Raw genomic sequence first — 14,624 nt, 5'->3', positions numbered from 1 at the left:
CCCCCCCCCCCGAAAGGCTTTCCCATGCTTCAGTTTTCCATGCAACTAATGTTGCAGGATCAGACATGAGCTAAGGGAGTGATGGAGTGGTCTGTGCCCAACAGGCACTTACTCTACTTGCTTTTACAAACTTCACTTATGCTCCTATGTCATTTCTGTCTTGTGGATATGAAATCTTATGGTTTTCGGTTTTGCAGAACTCTCCACTTCCAGCTAAGCTCCCAGAACCAGTGAAAGCTAGTGAAGCTGCTGCAAAGAAGAGCCAGCCAAAGGCCAGGTAGGAACTTCCATGTTAAATATCTCTTGCCATCGGCATCTCTGGTTTGCAGTGGAGATGCTGTTCAACCTCAGTAATGCACGCTAGTAGAAAAGAGATGGAAGTTCCTGGGGAAACCCTCTGAGACGTCTTTTACAAAACAAAAACGCCTGTTAAACTGAAAGGCAGCAAATGCTGAGAGATGGAAGAATTCCTTTCCTGCTTGGATAAGATTGAGTATGAGTCAGCTGCAGGGCTGTCTGAAGTAACAGCACCATTTGAGTGTAGCAGCTTGAAGGCTGCATGCCAAAGATTTTACTCTGTGCTGTACTGTCCCTGCTAAGGGCCTTACCCTGAGCCTCATGAAGTCAGTGAAAAGGTTCCCATTGCCTTGGCCACATCAAGAAATGGGAGACTAACTAAGATGCACTGAAGCTTCTGTTTTGAGAAACCTCTTAGTTCTTGCCTGGAGAGCCTGACTTGTGTGTGGTAGGGTACAAAGGGAGTTGGAGGTCACATCCTTTGGACTTCTTTTGGACAGTTGTTTGCCTGTGACCACAGAGAATTGGACTAGATGATGTAGGGGACCTCTGATTGTCCTACATTCCTCTGACTTGAGTGGGCTTTAAAGCAAACCCACAGGAACTGCACTGGGACTGGTTTGATCCATGAGTTTTCCCCCCTTCCCTGCAAAACAGACTAGAGAACCTGCCCAAACCTTTGCTTCCAGCCTCCAATTTCTTTTTTTGGAAATATTAACTCCCTAGGACAGTACTTTCCAGCCTTTTCCTCATCATGACCACATTGCCTCAGCATGGCCCCTCACTCCAAACTACAGCCCCCTGCCCCTCCCAGCAGCACACGACCCCCAGGTGCTGCTTGCAGGAGACAGTGGCAGAGCATGGAGCCCAGCTCCCTCTCCCCCCTTCTCTTCCACCCCTTCCCCTGCATACGGTATGGCAACAGAGCCCATTGGGGAGGGAAGAGGCATGGATGCAGGCTTTCCCACCCCTCCCCTTGCGGGCCCCATGGCTGAGTGGGTGGGATCTGGTGCACGAGGGCTGCTGGGAGCTCCATACTGGCTGTGCCACCATGGTAAGGCACTGCCTGCCTGCCCGGCAGCAGTGGTGGCAGAGGAATGGAGTTGTGCCTCCCACTAACGGGCAGTCAGGGAGTGCTTCACCATGGTGGCATGTCTGTCATGGGGCTCCCAGCAGTGGCACTGGGCCTCTCTGCCCCATTGTGCTGTGGAGGCCCCTGGTGGGAGGGTAGCAGGGTGGGGAGACTCGAGCCTGCAGTGGGCAGCTCACATCTGCCCCCACCCTGCACACATCTGGGGGACACATGCTCCCCCATGCCTAACCTCCCTGGGAGTGCATGAAGCCCTCCCCACTACCCCTGGATAAGCTGCCTGTGGCTCTATCCTGCTCCCCAAGCCGGGCCCTGAATTTCCTCCCCAGCCCCAGGCCCAGCTGGGCAGTGTCCCCAGCTCTCCCCCACCACAGAGGCTGCAGTCTGCCCTCCCTCCCCCACCCCCTAGATTTACCTGGAGGGTGCTGCAGGAGCTGCTCTCCATGCTGCCTGGGTGCCACGTTCCTGGGTGCCAAGTGCACTTGTGGCCCCCTGCCTCATCACCCTCCTCCCAGGAACTCTGCCAGCCTGCAAGGGGGACCCGCCATTTCCTGCTGCTTTTCTCCTTTAAAGAAGAAAATCCATGTTTTTCTGCAGCAAACAGAAAACCTGGATCCCTGTATAATCTGTCAACCTTGAGTGTCTTTGTGACCCCATTTTTTTTTACTGTTGCATTCCCAAATGGGGTTTCAATTCCAAGGTTGGGAACTGCTGACCTAGGAGGACCTATTGTGCTCTTAGCTTATTGCTGGCATCCTTGCCCTTCTTCTCCCTACTGTTCTGTTACCCCTGCTTGCCGTATTATATTAACTCAGATTATAAACTCTTCAGGAACAGGAGCTTGGCACTCTCTTGCCTACTTCTAGGGACTGGATGTTCACAGACACCACAAAAATAATCATTCTCTTCAAAATCAGGAAGAGCATCCTTTGTAAAGATGACTAGCTGGTACCAACTAGCCCCAGATGTTTACTTTGTTTTGGCTTTTGTAACTGAGCTTCAGTCAACCTCCTACCAGTAAAATCACTTTGTATCTAGCTCAGCAAAGAAAAGTACAGAAGGGCATTAAGATGTCTTCTGCTTCTCCAGGCATGAGAATGCCCTGCTGGTTCCTGTTGTCATAGGATAGTAAATAGGAAGAAAAATTAGGGAAAAGCCCAAGGGCTGTGCAAAATGGCTATGTTTTGATTCTGTTTCAGATTTGGCCACTTCAGAGGAACAGTGATTTTGTTTTGGTGTTTCAGATCACTGTTCCATTTCGATTTGGCCAAATCTGTTTCGGAGTTTTGACGCTGTTTTGGTGATTTGGCTATAGGCTATAATAGGGAATCACTAAAATGTCTATGCCTTTGTCATTTCTTGCCTGACTCGGATGAAACTTGAATGGATGGTAGCCCCTTCTGAGGACATGAAGCGTGCCAAGTTTCAAGGAGATAGGTGCAGGGGTTTCTGTGAAACTGCGCCTCAAACTGTTCAAAGTAAAACTCATATAATTTGCCAGCAGTGGCAGCATGCTGTCATCCAGCACGCAGATCTGGGAGCCTGCGCCCCCTGGGAGGACTATGGAGCCAGACTCCTCCCCGAGGGGCGCAGGCCCCTGGATCCGCACACAGGATGACAACAGGCTGCCGTCCCTCCCCCAGGGCACTGGAGTTGGAAGGGACCTTGGGGACAGATCACAGACACTGGCCAGATGTCAATATCCGAGCAGTCCTTCCTCCCCTTCCCTCTTCTTAGTTTTTGTTCCCCTGCAAGCCCGGCTCTGAAACTCCCCAAATTTTCCAAAATGTTTCAGATGGTTTTGTTTAGTTTTGGAGATGTTTCAGAGCCTTCTGTTTCATTTTGGATTCAGTGTTTTGGGTGCCAAGATAGGCCAAAACACCTGTGAAATGAAACGGCTGCTAAAATTTTGCACAGCCCTACCAAGTACCTGCCACTTCAGTTGAAGCCAACTTAACATATTAGGAGTACTTCTTAGGATGCTAATCTAAACAATTTTGCTTAAGGACACCAGCTGCTATTAAACTAATTCGTTATGCCCTTCATCTGCTCTTCTGTAAATCTATAAAAAGTGCAGACTTAAATAGCATGATGTAGCCAATGTTTGAATGCATTAAGTGATTTTGACAAGTTCCAGCTGTCCAGCAGGAAGAAAAGCCATAATCATGTGAGAAGTCAAAATGAATGTGCTGGATTGATTTTTTTACAAGTGCATTTGTTCCAATTTTGCTCTGACTAGCAGTAGCCTGTGAAAGAATGACTTGGGCATTGGCTCCAATATCTGTTTCACCTTCGTTTATTCACTTGCCACATGAGCAATGTTGGCAGTTGTCAGCACCATGCCATGTGCCACATATGCTAACAATTGCTACGTTCTCATGGAGGGGTTCCATGATCCGGAGTGGGGCAAGTGATGGGGAGTTAGGACTTGTAGGTCCTGTTTTCGTCAGTGCCACTGATTGACCACGTCTACACGAGATGCTAACACCAGTTACCGCACAGTCATTTAGTACTTGGTTATGCAAGTACTAAATGACGGTGCAGTTGCAACTGCACAGTCAGCATCTTGTCTAGATGCAACCTCTGTCTTGTTGTCCTTGGACAAGTCTCACCTGCCTGCCTCAAATACCCTCCTCTTGAACAATGTAGTTAAGATATTTCCTGGTTCTAATAAAGCACGTTGATTTTTTTTCTGTTGATGAAAGTATGGGGTAGGGTACAATGTAATGGTAGGATGATAGTCCAGCCATTTCTGGCCTCTGAACTGGAGAGTTTTTGTCTGAAATTTTTGGGTCTGTTCAGTTTTTTTACCATCAGTTTCTTAGCCTTTTACATCCGGTTCATAAGAAGAACCTGAAGGACCTTGGATCTTGTTATGATCACCATTGCTTTGTGTGCATCAGGCCCCTATAACGCATCATATTTCCTGCCTTGCAAATCTGTAAACTGCATCCGTTCAAGCTGCCATCTTTTGAAGCACACTTCTTTTTATTTTTATCCTTTGTTTTTGATTCCCCTCTTCACAGGCTGACAGATCCTGTTCCTACAACAGAAACGTCCATTGCTCCACGCCAGAGACCCAAAGCTGGGCAGACGCAACCCAACCCTGGAATCCTACCCATCCAACCTGCCTTGACCCCTAGAAAGAGGCCTACAGCCCAGGCAGCCATTCAGCCACAAGGTGAGGTGACTGTAGCTGTTGTGTTGGGGGCCCCCATACAAAATGCACGGAACAGTGTTTAGAGCAAGCTTGACTCAGGCTTTCCACGTGTGCTCCAGCACTGAGGCTGAGGGCAAAGTCCCATAGGAGTGAATGTGGCCAGAAGAAATAGTTTTATGGAGACTGGATGGACTTCTAAAGAGATTAATCTAACAAATGGAGATAATAATTATTTTTTCCATCAAAGCCATTTGATTTAATGGTTTTATCACCAGCACTTTAAAATATATACATATTTTGCTGAATACTCTTCCTCCTGGTCTACCTTTTTCTGATTTCCATTTAAACTGAAAAACACATTGCTAATTTTTTTAGTAAAATGTATTCTTTAAAAAAAATCAAACTTCCCCCCCCTTTCATTTTGGTCAAATGAATTCTTTACAGGAAGCTTCCAAAACCAGGCATACCTTTCCCTAAATTTCCTGCAAAAAAATATAGGTAGACAAGGTTCCTTGGGTGAATCTGATATCTTTTATCAGACCAACCCAAATAGTTGGAGAATAGTTATTAAGCAAGCTTTCGGGTTCAAAAACCCTTCGTCAGGATAAGGAAGTTTCAGCAGTCGGTGTGTGCTCTTCCTGGATGGAATGACAAGTAAAGAAGCCAGCGGCTGGGCTGCTATGCATACAAGACAGGTAGTCAGTGAAAATGTAGAGTGAGGAGTCAATGGGTGAGGATTTTCCGTACAGGTTCAAGGGAACACTCCTCCAGAGAGAGAGAGAGAGAGCGCACGTTTGAAAGAGCCACCCAGATACCACGTGAAGAACTGCTGCAGTACACAAGAAAACCCCCCACAAATAGCACACCGCTGGTTATGACGTATCACCCCTCCCTTGAACCTGTACGAAAAATCCTCAAACAATTGCAACCCATACTAGAAAGAGACCCTATTCTTAAAAAGATCTTCCCAGAGGATCCAGACTGTGCCATGACAAGAAATGCAAAACCTGCCAACACATCTCCACCCCCCCCCACTATTACTACACCCCACAACAGAGCCATCAACATCCCAGGATCTTACAGCTGCACCTCCAGAAATGTAATATACCTCATCCAATGCACCAAATGCCCTGATGGAAAATACGTAGGAGAGACCAAACAACAACTGCACACCAGAATGAACGCACACCGGAAATCTATCAAAGACAGAAATGCCCAATTACCTGTGGGGGCACATTTCTCACAAGGAAACCACTCTCTCCAATCTCTCAGTCCTGATCCTCAAAGGAAACCTACAAAACACTTCCCAGAGACGAGCCTATGAACTCCACTTCATCAACCTCCTGGATACTAAAAATCATGGACTAAATATAGACATTGGATTTGACACATTTATGACCTGCCTGACATCTGACTCCCCAGGTATCTGTCCTCCTTCCCCCCCACCTGTCTCTCACCCATTGACTCCTCACTCTACATTTTCACTGACTACCTGTCTTGTATGCATACCAGCCCAGCCGCTGGCTTCTTTACTTGTCATTCCATCCAGGAAGAGCACACACCAACTGCTGAAGCTTCCTTAGCCTGACAAAGGGTTTTTGAACCCGAAAGCTTGCTTAATAACTATTCTCCAACTATTTGGGTTGGTCTGATAAAAGATATCAGATTCACCCAAGGAACCTTGTCTGCCTATGTCCTTAGACCAACACGGCTACAACCTACACCCCTGCAAAAAATATGGTACTGTTTGAACTCTTCTGTTTGTATTCTGTCCGATTTAGCCAGAATCTATATTTAAAGCAGCTGTATATTAAAGAGTATTGGAAGTTCAGTTTTTGAGACCCTTTCTGAAAGAGAGGGTCTATGTTAATGTGTGCCTGAACTCTCCTGGAACTCTACCAGGTTTTGGAGCCTCTGTACAGCCTGACCCTCTGGTATGATTTTTCCCCTTCCCAGTTGCAGGACCCGCTGCACTGAGCAGTGGCCAGCCCTCGCTTTCTGCAAGCATTGCACAGCCAAAAGCACCACCTCAGCCAGCTGCACCTCAGCCGAAGCAGGCCCCAGTTCCCCAACAGGCACCACCAGCCCAGCCCCAAGTCCCTTCCACGCCGCCGCAGGCCACACCACAGCACCAGCAGCAGCTCTTCTTGAAACAGCAGCTCCTGCAGCAGCAGCAACAGCAGGCTGCATATTATCAACAGCAGCAACAGCAGATGATGCAGGCACAACAGGTGTGTGTGGCAGGTTTCCTATACTTTGTGTCCCCTCTGGGCCACGTGCCCCCAGCAGGTATCGCAAGTGGCACAAGCTTAGCATGGGGCTCTGGCCAGTGAGATGGGTTCAGGAGGTCCCTTTGGTCTTATTTCTGCTTTGATAGTATCTCAAGCTGCTCCTGTAACTGGGGCCTGATTTGTATAAGCCACTGTACAGTGTCACCTGGTAGAAAGCAGCTTCTGCCCTTTAAGAGTTTGCAGGCAAAGAATAGGAAAGCGAGTGTTGTGGCAGATGGTTAGCCTACAGTGGCATCAACCCCTGCCGCAGAGCCCAAGTGCATTTAAGTATATAGAAAGCTGTCAAAGCTGGGACTCAGCCCAGACATCAAGGATGCTTCATGCTCCTTCAACGTATTCTGCATGTACCTTAATAACCACATGCGGTAGGGCCTGATGTTGGCTGGTCAGTGCATTGGTGGTAGCTAATGCTTGCAGCACTGACACCCACCCAATTTTGAGTATTATTCACCAGGATGGGTTCATCACATCACTTGGCAGAAGTGCCCTTCAACCCAACCCCACTCAGCAGCTGGCCATAAAAATGTTGCTGCTTAATTCATTGAGTATAGAGCATTAGACCATCTGTGAACAGGTTTTTGGCAAATAACTGCTATCAGTTAACCCAGCTGTAGCACAGACTCCTCTGGTGAAGGGCTCACCCACTGAATTCTAAGGGCTGCTTTTTTGCAGCCTAGATGGTTTCCTGAAGGCTCCTTCCAAATCTGCATGTGTTGCTCCAGTCTTGCCTACATGTCTTTTTACCAGCCTACACACATCTGATTATTCTGGCTTGTAAACTGGACCTTCCTGCCCTCCTGTTGTTTAACAGAACAACGTGTGAGGTGGAAGATGCTAAGTTTTGGCTGAGGTTTCTGATGTGAGAGCAGAAGGAAAAGTGATGCATGTTGAAGCTTAGTCCGTGCTGATGCTACTGTTTTTTATCATCACTTGTTATTAACCAATCTTTGACTAATTTCTCGTGAGGTAGGACCCTAGCAGCTGAGCTAAGATTAGGAAGCCCCGCGTGTTGGTAGGCACTGCAGAAATGGAAAAAAGGGAGAGAACTTTACATTTCGAATCATGTCAGCATCTTCAGAATGATCAGCAAGGGGCTGATGGTCCTTTTGGGCTTCCTCTATGGTACAGAACATTGTCCAGACTCTCTTCATGCTGGTAGTTTTGAACACAGAAATTGAGGTCTGGATTTCCCTGGTGAATGCTGTAGTGAGAGAAACAGGTGAAGCTCAGGCATGTTAAGAAACCAAGAACTTGCCTGGATGAGAGACTTGTTGACTGCATTGATGTAATTGCTCTTAATGTTCAAGCTGAGCTTAGAGCAGGTGCTAACACCCTATCCTATGTAGGACAGGAAGGGCTTGAGCTGTTAAAAGGAATGAAGATTTTATATATTCTGAAGAAAGAGACAGAATGCTCTTTAACATCCATGCCAATCAAATGACTAATCGACTCTTAGGAGAGGGAAGCCTTTGTCGAAAGGTGTTGAACAGGTGGGAGTGTTGGATGAAGATCACTGCATGTGTCTTCTGAGAATCCAAACATGGCTCCCAGCCAAGGAGAGGAGAGCAGACTTGATATTCTCAGCCTTATTGAAGGTGGGAGGAAGCAGAAAACTTTTCTAATTTTTCAGCTGCAGGTACCCTTTGCTTAGTAACCTTTTGCGATGACTTGGAAGTCCTTGCAGCTGGCAACTGTGTTACCCATGGCCAGGGTGGTTGCCAGTTCCCAGGACAGCCCTGGCTTTTTGTTATGATCTTGAAGTTGCAAGCTTTGTGGCCAACAGCTCACCAACCACTTATGTCCCAGTTCCCAGTAATACCGCAGGCAGTGCCAGCACAGCAGCAACTGATGCAGAACTATTATCAGCAGCAGCTGATAGCACAGCAAGCCTCCATGCAGCAGAAGACGGCGGTGGCTGCAGTTCAACAAAAACAACAGGCTCCGATGCCCCCTCAGCCCCAGGTGCAGCAAACTGCCACCCAGCCAGCACCTGCCCAGGAACAAGTGGTAAGAGCCAGTAAATTTTTGCAAGCCTTAGGGGATGGTCTGGATGGTGGGGAACGGAAGAAGTGACCTCTGTGGCCTTCCACTAGAGACTTGATGCATTCAGCAAACATGGAGTAAGCTTCAGCGCACCCAGGGTTTTCTGGTTTTGTGTCGAACCCAAGCAGGTGAAGGACTACGGTAACATGTACAGACCACCTGGAATGCCTAAGTGGAGTTGTCAGAGCCAGTATTGTTCTTTACAAGTGATGCTCTTATTTGTCCATAACCCTTTCACTGAGTGAGTACTGGATTCCCCATAGGAGTGACTTGCTAAGTCCTCATCTCCTGTCTAAGATGGGCCTTGGTTGAGGTGAGGGAAGGGAGGAGAGAGATTTTTTTTTTTTTTTTCCCTCTCTGGTAGAGGATACAGCTTACCTGCATTCCAAGGTATGTACTTGCTGCTGTGATAGCACTAGAAATGCACAAAGCAGCTTCTCCATGCCTGGACTGGGAAATTCTCCCTCTGCAGATGCAGGTAAAATGAGACACAGTATTGCAGTGGGTTGAGTAAAAGAAGCGTTGGTGGTTGGGGCACCAATCCAGGGCTAGACCTGGGTTTAATTCCATGCAGGGCTTCCAACTCCTGCATCATCTTGGGCAAGTCCCTCCTCCTCTCTGTGCCTCCTTTTCCTCCACTGCAACATGGGGAAAGTATTGCTGCCCTCTCTCTGAAGGGTGTTTTGTGGATAAATATGTTAGCGGCTGAGACGGATGCTGCCTGTTGACACCTCGGGGGAGTTGGAGCAGAGTCTAGGAGTCCTCACTCTTAGTCCCTTGCTCTGGAAAGCTAGTTGAGCATTGTGACCTAAGCAACAGCCATCAGAGATCCTCACTGACAGCTTTGTTTGGGAAATGTGTGGACAAAGAGAGAACTGCTTACACAGAATTGCTCTCACTCCATGTCCTAGCCCTGGGTTTCTGGGCAAAACTTTCCAAAATTGGCTTCTATTGATGAGAGCCCAGAGTGGCGCCTCAGGTGACCCATGTGCTCTTCTGTTGCTCCAGAGGGCACCAGCTACATATTTCCCAGCTACAAATGGGGCACTGGATGGCCAGGGCTCCCCAGATCCTGCCTTACTCTGGAAAAGTCTCTACCCAAGTGGACTGAACCCTTGACTCGAGAAAAAAGTAGATGCCAAACCAACAGCATACCCACTGAAGTGGACTCTAGTTTTTGCGTGTTCTTTTCCTCTCTGCAGTTGAAAGGAGCTTTTACCTGTTCCTGTATGAAAAATGAATGATCCACTTCACTAATCATTTGTACGTGTGTCCAAAATGAGTGCTCTTTACTTAATGGGAAATATGGCTGGCCTTGCAGCAGGGGAGCAGACAGCTGTCCTCAGTAGTAAAGGCAAGGGAGATGTGCCAGATGGCAGGCTCCTCATTACCAGAATCTCTCTGCAATACTGCGGGGGAGGATTGACACTTTTGCTTTCATTATTGCCCAATCACAGTTACTCTCACCTGTCTTTTGGGCACCTAAGTGCCATCTCTCCGTGTCTCCTTGGGTATGAAAAGGAGGGAAACGCTTGGTTCTCTGCTGTGCTGCATCTGAGGCTGCACATATAAAACAAAAGGCTCTTCTGAGGCTCAGTTTAGCTCCGGGAGAGTTCCTCTGAACCCCAGAGGAATGATACTAGGAATAAATTGAGCCAGTGGATGTCACCTGAGTTACTCAGCATGACTCTGTCTTCCTGGCTTTGATACCTGATTGTTTGGTGATGTTGAGTCGTGTTCTTTCTTGGTCTCCATCTGGGTCTGAGCCTCAGCCAGTTGAAGCCAGGGTGAGTGGCCAGTTTTGGCTGAATTTGCATGGGTTTTGAATTGAGCCTGTTCTCATTCTCCTTTTGGCAGGAGGAAATGCCTTGAGACTGATAGGAAGGTGTCTTCTTAAAGTATCTTTGAGGTTATCCAACAACATGAAAAATACTTTTAATTTTTAAATAAAAAAAGAGACCAGAAATTAGCTCCCCCTTTCCCCACAAAAGTCACCAACATACGCTGAGCTTTTTCTACAGCAACCAGGAGAAAACATTAATTGTCTTTTCTGCAAGAGGAGTGAGACACCTTTTTCTCTGGATCCAGCTGCCTGAGCGTAGAAAGCCAAACCTGGCTCCAGCAAAATGTTTTCATGCTGCATAACTTTCAGTATTAAGAGCCACGCATGTTTCTGCAGAGATTTCAATACAACCCTCTTCCCCTCCACTTCCCTACCCCCAAATGAACGTACCATTTTACTCTGACCTACATAGGAAGAGACATAAGGTGGCTGGGTTAGAAGCAGGTAGGGCGGATCATTTCTCAGCTGTAGTGCAACTGTAGGCTTAAAAATGCAGCAGGGAAAAGAAAGGGCAGGTTAACCCCTGTATTGTCATGTTCCTGTAGTGGTTAAATTCCATGCTGGGCGTGTGATCTTTCTCTTATCACCCTTTTAGGTTTCATCCTCCACGTCTCCTAACTAGTTGAAAGTGTACCGAGATGATGTTGCTTATCTGGAGCAGAGGCAGAATAGGAACACCCAGAGTGCAAAAATAAAATGATAGCTTTCTCCTCACCATGCTCTGCTTTTCCCTTTTGTAAATCTGAGCTGTACTAGGATCACAAATGCACACTGGCAGGGTGACTTGAAAACCAGGTCATCTCAAATCATAGTGTTGTTTAACACTGCAGAATACAATCTTTGGTGCTAGTGCATGTGTCTGTAATTGAATGAATGAGTGAATGGGGGAGTCAGAAAATAAAATTGATTTTGTGAAACGCTTTGAAGTTTCCAAAGGGTTCAGAATTGACCTGTCTTGTCTAATGTGTTGTGTTTATTTCTCCCTCCCCATCCCATCCCCCATCCATGATAATTTACCAAACATTAGCAATTGGCCTTACAACTTTGGACATCCATATGGTGTTCCTTCTTGCTGCTGTTCATGCCTTGGGGAGACTTTGCTACACTGTTCTCACCTCCCTTCTGCCCAAGCCATCTTTATTTCTTCTTCAAGCTGTGCATGCTTCATTGTTCAGTAATGATTAATGGCATTGGTTCCTATTGCTGAGGGTAGCTTTGCAACATGCTGGCTATGTGCTCTGCTACTTGAGTCACAGCTGGCAGCAGTAGTGGGCTCCTGTCTTCTAATGGAGCTGTTCCTGTAGCTGATGCAATAGGTTTGTGGGGTTTGGTACGATAGGTTCTGAGGTGGTTTTTTTTTTCTCTGTCCTGGTTGTGAACCATCTCCTACTCCTTCCCTCCCTGCCTCAGTGCACTGAGGATGCTATTACTCCTTTGGTAACATGCCAGACATAGAGCTTACCTCAGAGTGTCTGTGCAGCAAGTAAGACCTTGTTAGCTTGGATCATATTGGGAGCCCCAATTAGTAGATCAGCGACTGTGACATTTCCCCTGCTCCGTTACTTAGTGTGAGGCCTGTTCCCAGTGATTCTTCACATGCAGCCATTGCATGCACGTGAGTGGCTTACATTTTGGCTTTCCTTCCTAGATGCAGGCACCGATCAGACAACAGCAAAAGCCTCAAACCACCCTACCGTCAGCTGTCCAGGGGCAGAAGGTGGGCTCCCTCACCCCTCCGTCCTCCCCAAAGACACAGCGTGCTGGGCACAGGAGGATCTTAAGCGACGTGACGCACAGTGCCGTTTTTGGGGTGCCAGCCAGCAAATCTACCCAGCTCCTGCAGGCAGCAGCCGCAGAGGCCAGTCTAAACAAGTCCAAGTAGGTGCCTTCGTATCGGGTGTGGAGGGAGGGGTGAGAATTTCTGGCTTTGTGCTGGTGTGAAATGTCCTCTCCCCTTTGACCAGAAAGGGACATTGTCATTCCATTGGGCACCCCAGTCTGCCAAGCCCCCCCAAAACTTTCCCAGAGTTTCCTTCTCCTGGAAGGCAAAAGTCTACCCAAATGCTTCCATTCTCCCCATGTGTGAAGTGACTTCAGATCTCCACTCCACTGCATGTGAAGAATCATTTAGGAGCTTTCCAGGAGCTCAGCACTTGAGCAGATCCTCACGCAAATTGCATGTGTGGCAATGCCTCTCTGAAAAGTGTGCACCACGCGTTGTCCAGGGTGTAGCAGCATTTCCAAAGTCAAGAGGCTGAGATGAGGTATGTGGGCTTCTGTCTTCTAAGGTCAGTTGCACTGCAGCCTTTCAGCCATGCTTCTCTGACCTTGCAGTGGTACTTGCTGCTCTACAGGCAGGTAGAAGGAGTCCATCATAGCATCACTGTGCTCCAACCCATGTGCAGCCTTCTAGGATGTAAGGAGCACTTTTCTCCCTTTGCTGCTTATTTCCCTTTGCTGTTTGGATTGCAAAGTCTTCTGGTCACTCTCAACCCCAGGTGTTGTGGTCCCATGCGGCTCTTTTCTAGAAAGCTTGGTCAGGTGCCTGTTGCTATACATAGAGTTAGTTAGCCACATTAGTCTGAAGTCCAGCAGACTTCAGCCTAATTTTATAGATTGATAGACTGACTATAAAAATAACCATAACACAAAATGTAGTACAAGAGTGCTATTGTAGCTGTGATGGCCCAGAAATGATGCAAGAGGCAAGAACTTTTGTGTGATATCTTTTATTGGACCAACTATGTAGCTGGGACAAAGATAGATAAGTATTTAAATGCAAGAGATTCTTCATCAGGTCTCTGATCACAGGAAGCCTATAATATAAAATAGCTATAAAATATAAGCCTTGCCTATAATATAAAATCCAGTTATTAAATAATAACTCTGAATCAGTTTATAAGGTGCAGCTCTACCCTGTCTGTTGCTCTCAAGTGCATCAAAGACATCACATAGGGGTAGAGAGGCCGCTTGGTATGCTTCAGAAGAAAAGGAACATATACAGTAAGCTTCATTGAATGTATAGGGCTAGAAGGACACCTATGCTTTGTCTAATTTTCTGCATGACACAGGCGGGAGTGTTTTTCAAGCTGACTTCATGGACTATTAATGTATTTTTTGTTTGTGGTGGCTGCAGGTCAGCCTCGACCACACCCTCTGGCTCCCCCAGGACCTCTCAGCAGAATGTTTACAACCCACCAGATGTTTCCACGTGGAACCCATTTGATGATGACAATTTCTCCAAGCTGACGGCCGAGGAGCTGCTGAACAAGGACTTTGCCAAACTGAGTGATGGTAAGCTGCTGAGGGGACTCAGTGTCTGCCAGCTGTTGGCATTGCTGCTAGGTAGAGGTGGGGAGATGGTGATGGTGAGGGAATAAGTATTTAGATAGTTCTTATGAGCTTGAGACCCCACATAACCGATCTGTTTGTCTTGTTCCTTTTTTGGATAGTAAAAGCAAAGTAAAATGGTCAGATCCTCAACAGGCTCCAACTACCGTTGTTCTACTGAGTAGTCTTTACATCAGCTGAGGATTGCCCCTTGCCCTCCAAGTGTCTCTCTCTTTGTGGGGTGCATGACACAACTGCATAAGCCCTTCATAATGTCTTATTCATCTGGTTCTATTGAGCTGTAACCTCTGTGCACCTCTAAGCGCCACTCTCTTTGCAAGTACGAATGCTCAAAAGTCTGCCTGAGAATAGGTGGACCATATTTAAATGGCTTTTTGTTCTTAAGGCATACAACTATGTGTGGTTTAAGGCTCAATGATTTCTGTAGCATCATGTCAGCTACCTTAGATTCTCCAGCCCAAATGACAAACAATCTGTAGGCAGTTAGGTCAGAGTGATCCTTGAACTCGCACCTCTGTATCCATAGCAAAGTTGTCTTAATTGCTCTTT

General features: G+C 47.1%; 1 protein-coding gene across 7 annotated transcripts in view; it reads left to right on the top strand.

Moving 5' to 3' along the window:
- The window catches only part of AAK1 (AP2 associated kinase 1), a 101,373-nt gene that overhangs the window by 55,927 nt on the left and 30,822 nt on the right, over positions 1-14,624 (top strand). For all 7 annotated transcript variants that reach the window (XR_003096081.1, XR_003096080.1, XR_003096079.1 and 4 more), the window contains exons 10-15: positions 198-277; positions 4,414-4,568; positions 6,504-6,778; positions 8,645-8,845; positions 12,373-12,602; positions 13,861-14,018. Coding sequence is in view for 4 of the 7 variants with exons in the window: in XM_025214629.1 (XP_025070414.1) it covers positions 198-277; positions 4,414-4,568; positions 6,504-6,778; positions 8,645-8,845; positions 12,373-12,602; positions 13,861-14,018 (1,099 nt within the window). In the remaining 3 variants the exon portion in view is untranslated. The remainder of the gene's footprint in view (positions 1-197; positions 278-4,413; positions 4,569-6,503; positions 6,779-8,644; positions 8,846-12,372; positions 12,603-13,860; positions 14,019-14,624) is intronic.

Source organism: Alligator sinensis, unplaced genomic scaffold (assembly GCF_000455745.1).
Source record: "Alligator sinensis unplaced genomic scaffold, ASM45574v1 scaffold1030_1, whole genome shotgun sequence".
NCBI classification, from domain to species: Eukaryota; Metazoa; Chordata; order Crocodylia; family Alligatoridae; genus Alligator; species Alligator sinensis.
Note: the sequence above shows the minus strand (reverse complement) of the source record. Positions and strands in the feature narration are given on the sequence as shown.